This window comes from Mytilus edulis, chromosome 14, assembly GCF_963676685.1.
Source record: "Mytilus edulis chromosome 14, xbMytEdul2.2, whole genome shotgun sequence".
NCBI lineage: Eukaryota > Metazoa > Mollusca > Bivalvia > Mytilida > Mytilidae > Mytilus > Mytilus edulis.
The window spans coordinates 14,461,195-14,480,254 of record NC_092357.1 but is presented as its reverse complement, the minus strand read 5'-3'; the positions used below and the strand labels follow the sequence as shown (position 1 = coordinate 14,480,254).

General features: G+C 31.0%; 1 protein-coding gene across 3 annotated transcripts in view; it reads left to right on the top strand.

The window, feature by feature from the left end:
* The window catches only part of LOC139503897 (innexin unc-9-like), a 107,749-nt gene extending 96,482 nt beyond the window's left edge, over positions 1-11,267 (top strand). For 2 of the 3 annotated variants that reach the window (XM_071293895.1, XM_071293896.1), the window contains exon 2: positions 4,059-7,855. In XM_071293895.1, coding sequence (XP_071149996.1) covers positions 4,059-5,262 — 1,204 coding nt within the window. In that variant the 3' untranslated portion in view covers positions 5,263-7,855. Of the gene's footprint in view, positions 1-4,058 lie in introns of all 3 variants that reach the window. The other variant, XM_071293897.1, reaches the window with a different exon arrangement.
* Positions 11,268-19,060: the final 7,793 nt, after the last annotated feature.

Here is a 19,060-nt window from a genome sequence, read left to right as displayed (position 1 = left end):
GTCTAAATCTGTATTTTAACTGATTCTGAATGTTGGACAATGTCCAGAAATCTATTCATTAGAAGAAAAACTGGTGTATTATTATTATAATTTCTGAACCTTGTCATAATGTGAGCATGGATACCTTATTTGCTGTTAGGTGTTACAATCTTTCAAATTGATAGATATTTGCCATTGCATTCGGGTCATTGATTCAATCGGTCACTTTTATTAAATTATCTATTTGCTAGTATCATTGTTCGAAGACAATAAAATAAATATGAGTGCAGACAAGAAAAAAAGTCTCCCTCATTTGGTTAATGAACCAACTTTGTGTGACGGAAACAATTTGTTACAGACACAGGAGTATAAAGATGTGAAGAAAGCTAATTGACAGCTTTATATGCTTTTAAACAAACGGAGAAGACAGGGTGTAAATTATTATCACGGATGTGTCTTGTCTCGAGTCTCAAGATAGGTCAAAGTAAGGACATTGTGTTTTCATGTAAGCATTAGTCCGTAAGTTGGAACAGAAGTTTAGTATAAATCTTTAAAACCAGGTTAAATCTACTATTTTCTACATAAAAAAATATGTCTGTACCAAGTCAAGAATATGACAGTTGTTTATTATCAATTTGTTTGATGTGTTTGAGCTTTTGATTTTGCCTTTTGATTACGGACTTTCCCTTATGAATAGCCGATCGTTTTTTGTTGTTGTTTTTTTACTTTTTAAACACAAATTTGTTCACTGATGTTTACAGATCGTATTAGATCTTTACTCAGTTATTAGTTCAATTGTATCTGAATATTTGCTTATCTTTAAAACATCAGCCGAAAAAATACAGATATTTGTTCTGAAAAGTACAATATTCTGCTTATGATGGAAATAGTCTAATGAGAGAGATTTGTTTTACAAATGTGTTAGAACTACCTGTTGCATTAGTATAAGCCTGTTTGAGTAAAACGACGGGTGGCACACGTGAAGCAAGATCTGCTTACCGTTCCGAGCAACCAAGATTACCTTCACTTTTTTATGCGGGATACGGGTGCTTTGTGTTTATGGTAGATATGTAATATTCTGCTTTTAATACATTTTATTCATTTGTTAATATATTTACATATAATGATGTATACACGTGACAACTTTTGGAATTGTGGTTCCTCAATGCTCTTCAACGTTATATTTGTTTGGCTTTCTAACTAGTTATATTCTGAGCGTAACTGATGAGTCTTGTATCGACGATAAGAGCGTCTGGTGTATCAAATAATAAGCCCGGTACTTTTGATAACTGATCACGTGATTGTTTTTGTCTGGTTTGTTTTCTCATTGTTGACGTATATCCCATTTTTGATATGAGCGTCACTGGCGAGTCTTATGTAGACGAAACTTGCGTCTGGCATACTAAATTATAATCCTGGTACCTTTGATAACTAACTACCATGATACCGTTTTCATTAGAAAAATGTCACTGATTGAAAGAATAAATGTAATACATACATTTGATAAGTGCACATTTAACTAACATATTTAAACAAACGTATTAAATAGAGAAAAAAACAATATATACATCATGTAACATTCATGGCAATACATTATTAGAATAATCTAACACTATTTTCTATTAACTTTTTTCAGTTCAATAACTCTTATCTTTGTTGAATCTGCAGATGCTATGATTGACGATTTCTAAATTACATTAGATAACTTGAATAAATAAAAACATGTGGGTTAATTGCAAGTTATAAAAATCATGATTTTGCAAAAATTTAGAAATAACAAAAATAATTGAAGCTGAATAAAACTATAATAGGATTTTGTACAAGTATTGTAAACCGATGTTTAGCGATTCTTGACGATGTTTACCGAAGTCATTATTTCCATTGTAATTGAAGATCCCCGTATCAAATCAAAACATTCTTATTGCAAATTTAAATTTTGACATTCATGGAGTATTTTTCTATAGAATTTTAGATTGTGTATCAATAGTATACAACTAGTAATAAATCACTCGTCAAAACAATAGACCAATATTTAGCAAACACAAATAGTATTTGGAATTTAGGTATTAATAATAGAAATTGACAATAATGTTTGCTAACTCTTTATCTAATATTCTCTTTTATTGATCTCAATGGATTTCTTTTCATTGTGGCAAAAATTGCTATTCAAACATGTTTTATATAAAATGGGGCACAATAAGGAGAATTGACGCTTTAGATGCAACAAGGGAAAGACCTTACAAAACTACAAACCAATTCTGATTTGTTATATATTGAGTAGCACGACAATAGATATGGAAAGAGAAAAGGACTTCCTTAAACATTTCTTTAACAGTAATTGTTAATATAAAAATACATTTCTAATATTTATTTTTTGTTGACTAAACGCATGACAAAGATATAAACATTGAGATTTATACTTGGTATGCATGCTATATATGTTCTACAGGCCCTTACATGTGAATATATTGGCTATTAGAGTTTGTACTCTACGTTCAAGACACAGTTTTCAATTTTCTATGGTCTATTTAAAATCAAACCAATAATTTACAATTGTAAACACAAGATATTAGAGGTAGCTGTAACATTGCCAGAAACCCTTTTTGATATCCAACTTTGAATAACCGATAAATGATATTTTTTCCAGACTCAGTAGGTTAGTCATACCATGTTATTGAATCATACAATAACTTTTACCTGTCAAAATATGATAACATTAATTGTCAATAGAAAATTGATTTCTATCATGCAAAAATGATATTTTGTATATGATCTCCTGCTGTTCACCTCAAACACCAACATAACTAGTTTGCACACTCCATACTGGTTAACCAGAGATTAAAAAAAAGTCTCATTGTATTAAAAGTTCATTAGTTGTTCAACAATAAATAATTAATTAATTAACATGTTTTACAGTTACCTAAACATCAACTTTAGATGACGCAACTGTATCCCGCCATCATAACTGGTCTAGATCATGGAAGTGTTTATTGATATGTCTTATAATATAGCAGTATTAAACATTTTAATCACCCTGGACATGCGATGCATGTTAACGCCATATTAAATTTTCATCAACAAGAATAATGCTTCCTCTGGTTCATTACCTGATGTCTTTCATTTAACTAAATTTGCATGTCTATTGCTGCGCATGACATTAACAGAGGATGTTGTTTCAGTGCACGGAAATTGATCTCGTTTCATATTCTGTACTTTTTTGTTCATTAGCATTGAAATGTAATAACACTATTACTTTATTACTTGTCTACCGACAATAAAAACAACTACTAAAAGTTGTGGTTCTGAGCATTCAAATTGCATATCAAACCTTTTGTTCATTGTTAAATGATTAATAAGCTTTTAATTTCATACATAGTGCATTGCACATCATTGCTGACGTATTATAAGATAAAAGCATCATATACACAACGATTAAAATGTTGTACGCAAGACGCGCGTTTCGTCTTTGAACGACTCGTCAGCTACGCTCGAATCTGAAATGTTAAAAACGCCAATTGTAGTAGGATGGAGATTCACAGTCTGTTAAATAATGTAATGTATCTTCTATCTGGCATGCAGGATATCACCAGCAATCTCCATGAACTAGGCTGGTATTATTTTGAGTTAATTATCCATCGAATACGCAAAAAGAAAAGAATTGTGTTAGCTCTAAGTATTCTTGTTCACCCGATCGTTGTAAATGTTGGCATATATCATGTATAAATATAATATATAGCATAAGTCTACACATATTCGTTGTGTTTTGTTTTTTGTTTTTGTTTTGCTGTTTAAAAAAAAAATGTAATCATCGAACTTCATGAGAAGGTTATTATGTCTTATAGTTACTGTACAATACGAAGCTCCACGCATGGATGCACATATACCTAGAGACTGTATGTATCATGCTACCCTACCTCCACTGAAAATACATGTATATCTGTGAAGCAGATATCCAGTATAGCATATGAATTTTCTCTTTACTCAAACGTACTTTCTTTCACGACTTGTTATACCAGTATTTGCATTAAACTATTTCAGAGTCAATTTTATTAATTTTTCATTTTCTTTTATCTTTTTAGGCTTGACAGTGTCCTCGGAAGCTTCGCCACATATGCAAGGTTAAAAGGTCGTTACGATGACGACTGGATCGATAGGTTAAATCATTTATACACGACTATAATTTTCATCATTTTTACCATTGTTGTTAGTACGAAGCAGTATGTGGGCGAGCCAATCCACTGCTGGTGTCCGGCTGAATTCAAGGAGTCTATGGTTGACTACACTAACAATGTATGTTGGATATCCAATACATACTACGTCCATATTGACAAAGATATTCCGAAGTACAATCACGCGAGATATGAAAGCGAGATTACATACTACCAGTGGGTTCCGATGATCTTGTTATTCCAAGCCTTGTTGTTTAAGGTCCCATGTATTATGTGGAGAATTTTAACAGCGTCGGCTGGTGTCAATTTGGATAAAATAGTCACACTTGCAGCGGAAACACAGTATATTTCTCCAGATGATAGGGAACGAACTATAAAACACATAGTACGTTACATGGACAGATGGTTGGAAAATGCACGTGAATATAGATCCGGATGTTTTATACGCTTGCGTCAAACTATTTCAAAATACTGTTGTATAGTATGTGGAAAACGTTATGGAAATTATCTTGTCACCATATATATGTTTATTAAATTACTATACATGTCGAATGCTATTGGACAGTTATTCATTTTAAATGAATTTCTAGGGACAAATTACAACGCATATGGACTTGAAGTATTAAGCCATCTGGCCAGTGGTGAAGAATGGGACGAATCAGCAAGGTTCCCAAGGGTGACACTATGTGATTTTAAAATTCGTAAACTCGCTACACTCCAACAGTACACTGTACAATGTGTACTACCAATAAATCTTTTTAATGAGAAGATTTTTATATTTATCTGGTTTTGGCTTGTATTTGTGTCTATTTTAAGTTCGGCGAATTTCTTAGTATGGTGTTATACTATGATATTTAGACAACACCGAATTCGTTATTTGAAAAAATTTCTCAGGATTAATGAATGTTACAAATCAGAATTAGACAAGAAAATGGCCGTCAAATTCGCTGAGCAGTATTTGCGACAAGATGGCATTTTTGTTTTGAGACTTGTAGGTAAAAACGCTAATGATGTTTTAGTGTCAGAAATAGTTTTACACCTATGGAACCATTATAGAAACAAACCATTATTTAAACATGCTAATCAGGTCAGCGATGACAATAGTAATGTCTGACTAACCGCACAAAAACTACTGAAACTTGTTAAAATCCAGTATTATGCATTTGATGATGGAGAAGGTACACAAGGTCAGAGAGTTTCCGATATTTTACTATCAGATGATCTCAACCTTCCGAATGGTGATATCAGCCAATCATCTTTCGAAACCGAGGTTTAAACAATTAGCGCAGACACAGACTCCGAGTCTCTGAAGAACAGTGTTTTGAACATTGCATTTCTCTTAATCATTACATAAATGCATGTTTCATAATAATAAGAATCACCGTCCAATTAAGCGAAGAATGACAGTAATATCAGAGGGTCTGGAAGGGGATTAGAGAATACAGAACAAAAAAATACTTGAATATAAAGAACAGAAAATAATTGAAAAAATAGATCAAGCAAATAAAATTTTGCAGAAAAATTAACGATAAGATAAAAAAAAAACCTTTTCAGACCCTCAAAGAATGTGGAAGGTGATGTATACACATTTCTGGAAATTGTTTCGTTATTTCCAACCAACGGTGCTACTGTATTTCAAGAGACAAGTCACGTGACAGCTGTTTGTTGTTAGATAATTATGGAATTGATGATGGAAATTGCATATTATGCAAATACTTATTTTGCAGTTGTGTTTTCATATTTTATTATGTTAAGTAAATGTACATTTCAATTGTAAAATGTAAATAGTAACCATCGGATAGATTATTGGTAGTTTTTAGAATTATATATGTTTGTATTATGTATTTGAAGAATGTAAAATTGGATGGAAATGATAGATCGTGGTTTAATTTGTACCGTTGAAAGTACATTTTTATATTTTCTCTAATAAACTTAAATTTAAAAAAAAAAATACCATCTCAAAAATTCCAATTCATGATAATTTTGAGCACCAAATGAATAATATTAAACACAATTTACTTAGAAGCGCTGCTTTAAAATAAGGAAAATAAAAAAAGGTTGATAAAACAATAATGAACAAGAAAACATGTTTCTACTGTGAGTAACTATAACATATTTCTACTGTGAGTAACTATAACATGTTTCTACTGTGAGTTACTATGTGTCAAACTAATCATTCAATCATTAATAGATAAAAGAAACTCTTTTACGATCGCTTAAAAAAATGTAATCGTTATGTGAATGTAAACCTCATAATCAGATATGGCATATCATTGTATTTTTTCCATTCAATGTGCCTTGTTTTCTGACAACTATGTAGCAAAGTCAAATTTTGTTAGAACTATACATATTTATATATAAAACAATGATTATTGCAATGGAGCAATTCATATGCAAAATTCAAAATCATAAAATGTTTTTATATAACGCATATTATTTTGACATATTCATCACAAAAACATATTCAAATCAAAACCCAGACATAAAAATTCATATCTTAACTTCACAATGTGCATCGAACAAAACCAGACTAGAGAATTTAAGGGGTTTTGGCATTAAATTCAATGCAAAATGGAACTTTATAATTTCTTCTGAATAAGTACCTATTTGTAGATGGCACAATTTAACATAGTACATATACAGTCTAAAGATATACCATTTATTACTACGATATCTTGTTCAAATTTAATGTATTCTCATCTTTTTATCATTCATTTATGAACATGATGGGCGGAAATAGCAAATAATGTAATAGTGCTAACCTTCAAAATCATTAGCATCATTCTGACGCCTTTTTACATAGAATATCATAGTATAAAACCTGAAAGATGTACTTTTTTTATAACCTCAAAATATTCGGAAAAAAAATCTATTTATATATTTTTTTCAATACATATACACAGTAGTATATATTCACTTTCCCAACTGCAATTTGAGCTTAAAAACTAGTATTCTTTTACTTTTTGCATTGATTAAGTTTATGATTTTTCTAAAATAACGACATGTTGCAGCAAACAGTTGTTATATTTCATCTTGTTAACCTCATAATGAATCTTTCTTGTTCAAAATGAAAAGATAACTTTCATAACTCATTATATTTACATTTGGAATTTCTAATTATCTGCCAAAAACGTAATATGTTTGCCAAATAATGATATGATTGTCAAATTAGTTATCACCAGTCGCCACAATAAAGCATAATTCATCATGAGGCAAACGCCACGATATAGCATGCTATAGCATTGAGTCATATTTGTAAATATCCATCAAACCATTTGATTTTAAAGGAATCGGTATAGATTAAATAACATAAAGATATATACCTTTAAGTATCTTTTTACAAAATTCAACCTTTTAAATTTCAGATAACCTGTGTAAAATAATATATTATCGAATTATGACTACTGAACAACGGTATACTACTGTAGCCTATATATTTATTCATTGATATTTTCAATTAACTACATTATTTCTGACCTTCCAATTGCAAATAAAAATGTTAAAAAAACAAAATTGTATTTCTTTGATCCAAATTTATGATATGAAAAAAAGGTCTGATATAGTACTATGATTTCAAAAAAGAGAAAAAGTTTTTTGAGGTTTTGACCAGTTTTTTATTATTCAAAATAAAAATGAATTCCAGGACGCTTCATACTTCTAATAAAGATTAATCAGATTTTACTTTGGGGCAAATGTATGGTTTTGGAAAAAAATTAATGAAAATAACATAGCCGGGTTTTGTTCCTTCAAATTTAATTTTTTTAATTAAATTAGTGTGTGTCTTTCTATTAAGACATAGCTTAATTTGAACTAGCAAACTGTCTATTTTGTTATTTGTTTATTGTTTCACCGAATCTAGCTTGTACAAGTGATTTGAAATTAGACTAATTCTAACATGTTTAAAATAAACTGTACTTTGACATTGTAACACATAAGTTTAGTCGAACCTTTTAAAGAATTAATGAACATATTTTTTTTTTATGTATGCTTTAGTATGCCTGTGTTAACTAGTAACTAACTCAGCAATAGTATTTGCCATTGTAAAGCATGACATTAATGGTGTTCTCTGAAAACGATCTAGCGACAAGTATTTTCAATTTCAGAATCTGATGCATTCTGGGTAATATTATTAAACACGTTATTTAACGTAGTAGTTGTTTAAGATCTCCTGTATCAATTTGGGATTCAAAAAATACCATGATGGGTTGTTGTTAATTATTTATGGGTACTAACATTTACATAGGAATTAAAAAGTGTCTGAAATGTGTTCAACAATGAATTGCTTTTAAATATAACATACTGTTTTCCATCTTATCATAGGATGTATGTCTAGTCTATACTTGTGAATATATTTTAAACTTGTATTTAGCATTAATGTTATGTAAATATTGTACAAATCATGATTTTTATACAAATCAGATATCTCATTGTAGTAAGCACTAAACTGTGATCATTCCTTTTTTTTTGGTTCTTTATTGGTTATCACCAGGTCATAGTATAAAACCAGTGAAAACAGTTTATTTATTACTTATTTATGTATTATGCAAATGTTCTAGTTTATCATTAAAACTTTTTCTATTAGCATTAACATTAATCTTGCATTCATCTCTCGTTTTTTTTCGTGTGTACCAATTTTCGTGGATTGAGGAAAACTTGCATTTTCGTGGATACTTGATTTCGTTGTTTTACAAATCTTTGCATACAAAACCTAGAGAAATCTTATAATTCGTTGAACATTTGAAACCTACGAAAATTGGTATCCAACTAATGATAACGAAACCACAGTAGATAGCAAATGGACATTTTATTATAAATGCTGATCTACTGAATATGACATAATGTTTTGAGGAAACAATAGCGGACCACGTTATATATGAAAGAACCAGCATTTGTAAAGTCTTTGATACTTAATTGACCCTCCGATTACGGCCTCGACCAGCAATATACCAATTTGCTTCTCATAGGTTGTATTTTCATGTTGAAAATCGTTTAATGTCGATACGTATACGTCCCTCTATTAATTGGATTTAAAAATTTAGCATGCAAGCTAAAACATCACCAATTTAGTCCTGACAAAATCCAAAAAGCTCGGAGCGATTTCTATTTTCTTTAGTTGCATGGGATTCAAAAATTAAGATATCGTCATTAATACGATTTCATTTGCTGTATTTATAACAAGATTCAGGCACAACCGTGATATAATACAAAACCATTGCATAGTGTTTAAATTACATTTAAAGTTTTACGCCATTAAATTATTCAACAATTATTGCTCTCAAATCATCAAAAACAAATGTAATGGACCAAATCAAGTTATCATTCGAACATTTATGCCTTTAATTGAATTATCTCCTTCAACATGAATCTATTTAAAATGTGCAATAATTGTGACTTGAATCAAAATCTCTTGTGTTGTGTTTGTTAATGACATAAGATTTAAGACATTAGGGAGTAAAGTGTTAAAAGAATAACTAGTTCATGATTTTGATTTTGAATAATAACATGACGAAAAAGAAATCGTTAAGTATTAAAGACAGAGTTAAACCATGATCTATAAACTTACATTGATGCAAAAGAAATCATCAGAACTTATCGTTATTACTGTTTAGGGGAGGGGGTGATACCAAATAGGTATGGATATAATAGACAATACATTTCACAAATTTGTGTGATTTGTCAATAATAATGTTTATAGCTTGGACATGCGCTTTATATATAAAGATTCCCTTTTTATATTTTTTCTATCAATGTTTGTGGGGAGGGGGCTCGAAAATGTCATTTATGCTTCTTTTGTGCTCTCAATTTGTTTATATTAACAATTTAACTTTTATAACACAGAGTGAGGTTCCGCGATCGTTATTGAAAGGTTCCGAGATGGTTATTAAAATCTAATTGTACCTTTTGAGTACTAAAACGTACTCATTGTGTGTCTGCAGCTGTTCGTATTATTACAAATTAGTTTTTACATTTAAGATAATGAATATGTCTTGTTTTATTAGCTATTTTCTTTATAATAACAAATCATCCAGAGACAACACCACAATCAGGTCAACGTATCTATTTGGAAGTATGAAATTTTAATAAATCTAATATAGTTTTGAGAAATAAGTACATTAAAAGTAGCTTCATCCAAGCGTTATTGTTAAAAGCATTTATTTTGAGATTTACTAATTACTTTTGAATTAAATGAACAGCATTTACTAACTGATCCGATCCGCTATCATTATAAGTCAAAGTTAAGGTAGAGTGAGTCAGTACATTTGTAGCATGTTGTTAGACGGCCTGAATTTATAATATTTCTTTTTACCTTTGTCTATGACAATTACCAATCAAGCTACATAATCTTATTTTCATATACATGATTAGATAAGCGCAGATGTGACATGTTTTCATTATATGATACTCGTACAACACGATAATATGAAATCTTGTTTTGAAAATCTCTTTTGTCTTAAGGGATATTTTCTTACATAGAGCATTGACTATATTGTAATTTCACGGGTTATGTACAATTATAAAAGCATTCCATATCACATGTAAGTCCCATTAATGTACAGACATTCCAAAAATCAAGGCTGACATTTTTTATTTGTGTTCATATGACATTGTCAAACTGTGATAGCATTACTGTTTTATCATCACACTTCTTCCCTATCTGGCGTTGTTATAATTACCTGTATTCAATTTTGGGGATATGGGGAATTCGTGTAATGGAAATAAGTGAATATGATATATCAAACAGCATTGTGACAAAATTGAACACTTCAAATAATGTTCAAGGGAATTTCATTTAAAAATTTAAAAATTTAAATGACTATAAAAGATACCAGATATTTACTTTTCTTTTCTAAGAAAGATTTGGACACCACTTCAATGGGAAACTATGATTTGCGTTAATATCAATATTCTTATGACCAACCCACCTGTCCCCCAAAACCAAAAGACTAAGTATTATTGGTTAAACTGAATACTTGTACTTGATGTGTATATAATGTTTTTCTATGTTTAGTGGATAATTTTCAGCTTTTTCACAAAATATAAAAAGTAAATTTTCATAATTTTCATAACCTGTAGCATTGTAATTTAGTAAAATTTGTTGAATAAACTATGCACATACAACTCGTTTTATTATGTTTAACCCACTAATCATCGATATTCAACATGAATAGACCGACGTGAGTTAGTAATTAGGAATGATGTACTCGAGTTCACTGTCTGACTTTAATGAGGTTCTTGTTATTAAATTCGTACGTTTCTGTATAATTTATTATGCATGTTCTTTGACCATTCTGTTTTAACCTCGATTGTACATGGTCACATCGTCTTCTTAAAAATGTTCAAATGAGCAACACGACGGGTGCCACATGTGGAGCACGCTTACCTTTCTGGGTCACCAGACAGCCCTCAAGTTTTGGTGGCGTTCGTGTTGCTAAGTTTTTAGTTTTCTATGTTTATTTCGAGTACTATTGTGTGAATGTTGAACTTTTTAGCCATGACGTTGTCAGTTTATTTTCGACTTATGAATTTAAATGTCCCTCTGGTAACTTTTGCCTCTCTTATTCAAACAAATCGGAGACTAAGAAATAACTACTGTTCAGCCATCAGTTAAGTACTTCCAATCACTATTGTATAATACATATACGTGAAATGAGGAAACTGCAGTACTTTTTAAGAGTTGTTTCTAGTAACAGCTTAGATTGAATAATTTGGAAAACTCATCAGATACCAAGCTTATAAATTCAGCACGTCAGCTTCATGTTTCGTCTTAAAACACTCATTGTTGTCACTAAAATCAAAACATGTAAAAAGTCAAATAAAGTCAAAAGTTGAAGATCATTGATGATCCAAGATTTCTAAAAGTTTTGCCAACTGAGGCTATCGATTCCTGATTTCAGAAATCCTGACTATTTTGAACAATTCATAGTTTTGTAAACTTTGTATACAAGTATTGGTTCAAACATATGAAATCGAAAATCAAAAAGAGTGAAGCAGATTTTTTTTTAAATCATCACTCTTGCAAGTTTACAAATAGTAAAATTGCAATTCATATACACAATAAACCAAGTGTTACTTAATACTTAAGATTTAATCCAGGCTCATTTTTTTCGAATCAAATAAATGAATCAAGTATTATAATGAGATAACTTTAAAATTCTGGTAATGAAAAGACATTGGATTGTCGGAGAACTCTTCTAGTTAAAATATAAATAATCATAACACAAAGGAGTAATGGCAAACACAAAACTATGAGAAGGATAGCGATTATACCTTTGCAAGAACGTAAACAGAACCAATTTTTCTGCAGCATTTGGATAATGCCTTTGTGAAAATCCAAAACCTAGTACACGTAGAGGTGATAACTGAAAAGGCCAAAAACTTAATCAAAAGAATTAAAATAATGAACGAGGAAGATCCCAACGGTGTATAATATGATATCCAAAACGTCATAAGAACAAATGTTAATTACAACTGCATGTTAAAAGATGTATGGATATTTATTAGCCTAAAGTATATATCTATCGGACTAAGTTGATATTTCATTTGAATTCACAGGAAAAGTTCATTTGACAGCTTACTCTCCAGATATATCAGTTGGAACCTAAATGAAATAGACTAAATGTATCGGCGAGAGTACGAAACAAAGTGGAAGCAAAATTGGACTAAATACAAGGCAGAAATTCAGTAAAGTCAATGAATTGAACTTCATGTATTGACCAGATAAAAAAAGAGCTGAAATGAATACATCCGATAAAAAATCATAAGTAAATAGAGAAGATAAAGAAGTATCAATGTTGAAGATGCGGAAGATACGAAAAGGGTTTTACACTCATAAGTCGAAGGCAAACTGAAAACGCCATTGCAAAAAAAAACCCACCAAAAACAACAAAGAGACAAACAGTCTATTAAACACTACATAGAAATATGAAGACTCGGCTGTATATATTATTAACTTTCTATTAAGTTACTAAGTCCTAATGGTTTATTCGTTCCTGTTTGTACCGAACTCAAACGAAAATTTAAAAAGGCGGTCCATGTTACCTGACCAAATCAAACGCCCTACTATATCAGCCAAGAAAACAAATCGAAAACAGTGAACAGATATCGATCATTAAGTAAAGTCGTGACAGTTACAACTGTAATTGTTGCCTACACATTATATTTGTAACATTGATATTTAAACTCATAATTCGCAGATATACGAACAAAGCCGTTGTAAATACGAAAAACAACAAAGAGAGAGTCTACAAAATACTACATGAAATATAAAGACTCGGCTGAATACTGAGCAGCCACCAAATCATCATGATATATTTATTCCTTTTTGTACCAAACTCGAACGTAAATTCAAAAGGAAGTACATATAAACTGACAAAATCAAACGCTCTACTATATCAGAGAGAGGAAACAAATCGAAAACAGTAAAATAAAACTCATATCCCTGATTAAGTAAAGTCGTGACAGTTACAGCTGTAATTGTTGCCTACACATTGTAGTTGTTGCACATGTAGATATTATGTTATGTCTTTATCAAGCAGAGTCTGCGTGTTGAAGACCGTACTTTGAACTATAATGGTTTACTTTTACGAATTGTGAGAGTTGTCATATTGGCACTCATACTGCATCTATCTATATCGTGTTGGCATTTCATTTAGGATTACCAACCTGTCCAGAAATAAGTCAATACCCTTGGAGTATTAAATAAGTTATTATTTTAGTCTTCTATGTTGGGTTTTGTGTACAGTTGTTTGTATTATGCTCCTCCTCGTGTTTTGCAATGTCGTTGCCAGTTTGTTTTTCGACCTATAAGTTTGAATGTTCCTGTAGTATCTTTTGCCTCTCGTTTATAGATGTCATATTATATTTTTTTTCTTTTCTTTTAAATGACCAGCGGAACCAGTCCAAAGTACCTAAATCCACGTCCTTTATTGTCATGATTGTGTTGCGTTCGTGTTAGCCAGTCCTTAGTCTTTTGTGTAGTATTATGTATAGACTGTTGTGTGTAAGCGACTTCCTTTTACTTAGATGTTACTCGTGGCTTTCAAATGGTTCTTTAGTACAATTAAATTCATTATCGATAACAGAACTAACACTTTGTATGACAGACGAGCGTTCGGTCTACGAAAGACTCATCAGTTACGCTCGAATCAAAAGTCATAAAGACCAAATCATGGTCTTCTTTTCCTTTTTTTGTCTAGATTCATACCGATTGTAATATTGACATATTGATTTGAAGCGTGTCAATCGTTGAAGGTTATGCAGTGATCTGAATGTCTTATTGACGTACACAAAACGCCCATCTCTTTTTTCCCTTTACATCACAAGATTCTTAAATTTCAAATATTTCTATTTTGTTAATCTCAATACTAATTATATATAATTAAAATACTTGAATCATATTTGTTCAGACTAAAGTTACATTTGCTGTCTTTATGATTATTTGCGTATTAAAAATGCATTGTTAAGCCAGCTTAATTGTCTGCCTATCTAAACACTATTATATATAAGAAGCAAAAAAAATGAAAAGAACACTTTATAAATTTCATGCGTCTAAAGCACTTTTTTTTTTATTTATTTAACTGCTCAAGGTCGTATATTTGAAAGCCAACGATGTAAAGGAACATAAAAAGTTAAAGAACTATATGAACAATAAAAGACTTTAATGAAATAACCCAAACTATCTAAGGTTAACTTTGCCCTAGGAAGTTGAAACACAAGTGTCTTTGTATTTTTTTTAATTAATAAACAGACAATTCCATAAATATTTCTTATAGATCATGTTATAGATATGAACTCTCCATCCAAGTCATAATCTGTAAAAGTAAACCATTATAGACCAGAACACAACTTCAACACGAAGCCCTGTCTAAAACAGGAGTATTGAGGGCTGATGATGCGCACATGAATTGAAGGAAAACAACGCTGATAAATTTTATGCGTCCGAGTCCGAAGTTTCAAGCCAACTGATGTTCAAAACTGAAACGAAAGAACTCAAAGAATAACACCAATTCAAAACAGAGTCAGACCCAGGTGGACAAAATATGCGTGTCCTGCTTTACATGCTTCATCGACATTGTAAATGCTCACAGACAAAGTTTTACGATAGGAACATTAAGTATTTACCAGAAAATACATTGCCTTTTATTATTTGTTGCTGCTATAAATTCTGATAGTGTTTATATGAAAGCCTCAATGTCATCAGAAACTAAAATACTAGTAGTTGCCCAACGTGATACTACCAGTTGATTCAAAATTATTGTTTTTCTGGATAATCTGAGTTCCACGGAGGTTCATTGTGGGATGATATTGCAAAGCCGTTTCTTTCCCTGTAAAGGTTCAATAATTATTTCCCTTGTGACCTTATTTAACTAACATATTTTTCGTAATCGTCCCCTTTGTAAAAGGTGTATATACGAGATCCGGGATGAAATTAATAATGAAGAGAATATTGAACCAAAATAAGAAAGAATAGGTAAAATTAGAATAATTACAAAATGAGAATAATTGGTTGCTACAATATTAAGAACTGAGATTAACATGATTAAGGAGCAAAAAACAATGCAGAATTAAAAATAACATAAAAATTAAAGATAACAAAAATGAAAAGTACCCCTCCAGACCCTCATATACCCCGTAATATATGACACGGTTTTATAGTATGTAATGCTTGCAAAGCAACATCAACGAAAACAATTGATTCGTAAGTTGAACTGAAAGCCATCGTGTTCTATTAGTGCAACATATATAATATCTACAAAGAATATAGTATTACTCAAAGGAATATATCCCTTTGCTCTGGTGTATTATGCAGAACGAGGATAATTTGTCTTACTATTAGTGATGATCTTTTATGTAATATATTACTTTTGTCTTGTAATTAGAAGTAGACAGCGTGGATTTGATATGCTGAAGCCGTGTCATTTAGGAAGATTGGTCTAATGCACATCCGGGTTAGTGAAATGATTTTTTGCATAATAGCATAAAGTCTTCCGTCATATACATATTAGTAAATTACATTTTATTGGAAGAACCGGAGATACTATTGGATGCGAACTCTATGCAATATGTTCATTATAAAAAATGTTTAGTTTCTATTCAAAGTGGTTGCAAAAACAAAATTTAATGATTTTTTTTCTTAAATGTCTCATACTCTGAAATTAAATAATTCTTCGTGGTACTTATAAACATTTTTATATTATCGTTTATTAGCATCAAGAAATTTTCCTCAATTTAACCAGATCTTTGGTATAGGCGTTATTATTGCAAATCATATAATTATACTGTTGTTGCAAGGTACAAAACTAGGCACACAAAGCGGACATTTTATGGGTTTCCTTTTTCTGTTCATATTTATTATGTCAGCAAAACAGACAAATATTAAAAGTTGCGGTACGACCTTTCACCACGAGCAAAACTTAACTGCACGACAAAGGCATATAAAAGATCCGTGTCAGCATTTTAGTTCAGACAACGGTTCAGAGAGATAATGTTTCAAAGGTTTTTTTCAAATTTTATAACGATTTTTTTTCTTTCTCAAAATAGTACTTGCCCCTATATCATACATAATAATTTGTAAAATATGCGTTTGGGAACCACTAAAACCAATTAAAGATGATAAAGACATCGAAGGAGTAATGTATAGACCACAAAACGTCAAAACAAAACGAATGCAAGAATTACAGCAAATAGAACAAATCTTCAAAAACAGCATTGAGTCACAAGAACATAACAAAAAGCCAGGATATTTGCGCTCTGGAAAATTAGGAAATTCCTTTCTTACTGACAGAACTCGTCGTGTTAAAATCGAGACACGGTCAACACAATGACTTAAAGAAAACAAACACAGTGTGAAAGTGCGAGAAGAACACATGGACACAACTAAAATCCACGCTGAACTTATGCAGGAAGGTAAACAGTTAATTATCAGCTCGAAGAACTCTTCGTGTACAAATCAAGACAAAGTCAACACAATGACTAAATGAAAAGCAAGGAATAGACAAACACATTGTACAAATATCATATAGGGCAACACGAACATAGAGATAGAAAATCAGATTGAGCAATATAAACCCATGTCAGGATAAAACTAGTTGTCCCTGAACGGTAAGTAGTCAGCTAGTAGAACTCATTGTGTACAAGTCAAATCGCTCAAAATATCTACCGTGAAACGTGCTTTTATAACCTGCATACAATTCTTCAAATATATTTACAATTTCAATTTTAGGAAGAAGAAAAAAATATGTATTAAACATTTTGAGGGTAAAAAATTAAAAACAAAACGTTGGGAGAATTGTCCAGTGAGTTGTAAGCTGTATCATTTCATGCGAAATTAATTATAATGTGTCATGTTGTTAGCTGACGAAATATTTATCAAATTTCTTTCATCATTATACATATATATCATAGTCGCTAATATTGTATTCATATATCTATATCAATTATTAAATTTTAACGCATATCGTTTGCACGACGTACACGTACAATTCCAAAAAATTGTTGATTAATTTCTAGTGGGTTAACTGAGCTTATAATTCTATAAATATTGAGTTACTTTGACTGTTTTCGTACAAGATTAAAACATATGGAGGAATCATATGACTTGTCGTTTAGCCAATTAAAATTAAAAATTAAAAAAAACCCACTTGTACTGATGAATTATCTAAAAAGGATTCTCATTTAACCATGTTGAGGGCATGAATCATATCATTATGTAAATTACATTGAGATTGCTTTCAGTAACTGCAACATCTGAATTCTATAACACACAACATATAAAACAGCACTTTATAAAGTGAATGCGTTTGAATCACTTTTTTAATAACCTGCTCCAAGTCGATTATTTGAAAGCCAAAAATGAACCTACAGAATCACATAATTTCTGAGATTTTGTGCTGTGCATGAACCTATTTGTTTTTTTCATGGATAGATATCCCATATCCTTTGTTTTTTTTGTATTATATACTATTAATACTTAAAATTATGAATCTATTTTTTCTCCAGGTAACTCTTAGATGATGACCATTGCCATTAGTCATATGTAACATTATCTCAAATCTAATTCGAAACATCACCTATCTAAAACTATTTGGTCGATCTTCAGCAAAGCAACAACAAGTAAGAAGTTCACAAAAAAATTGTTTTCAAATAATTCCCATTGCTCTAAATGTTCTTTGGAAGAATTCGTTTTTCTTAATTCGTATCCTTCATAGTAAAACTTAGTCGTCATTGGAGAACTTTTGGGTTCATTGAATGGCATTGATGTAAGAATTGATTGAGTGTTGCTCCAGAAGATTTTTTTTATGATGTATACTTCATTGATTCCAATACAACATTAAAAATCACAAAAATATTTAACTCCGAGGAAAATTCAAAACTACAAGTCCCTAATTAAATGGCAAAATCAAAGCTCAAACACATCCAACGAATGGATAACCACCGTCATACCCCTGACTTGGTGAATGCATTTTCTTATATAGAAAATGGTTGTATTACTAGCTAAACCTCTCAATTGTATGACAGTCACATCAAAATCCATCCTGTTGTTCTTCCCGTCGTCTATATTACCCTTCTCAGTCTCTCCGTGCTTCTCGTATCACAGCTTTGAAACGAGAGCAGGCATTATCAGCGACGTCACAATGTGTAAGGAAACGTTATCAGCGACGACACAATGTGTAAGGAGACGTTATCAGCGACGTCACAATGTGACACGAGACGTTATCAAGCTTGTAAACGTCAAGCGTAAAACTGTCTTATGGAGGGGGAAAAAGACCAGTATATTTTTTTTTATTAGATATCCGTTACTCAATCCTAGAGCCGTTGTAACTAATATATGAAAAATAAACGACCAAAGGAAAATAAACTGCAAACAAAGATACTAAACAAGAATTTACAACATGGGTCCAGATTGCATGACA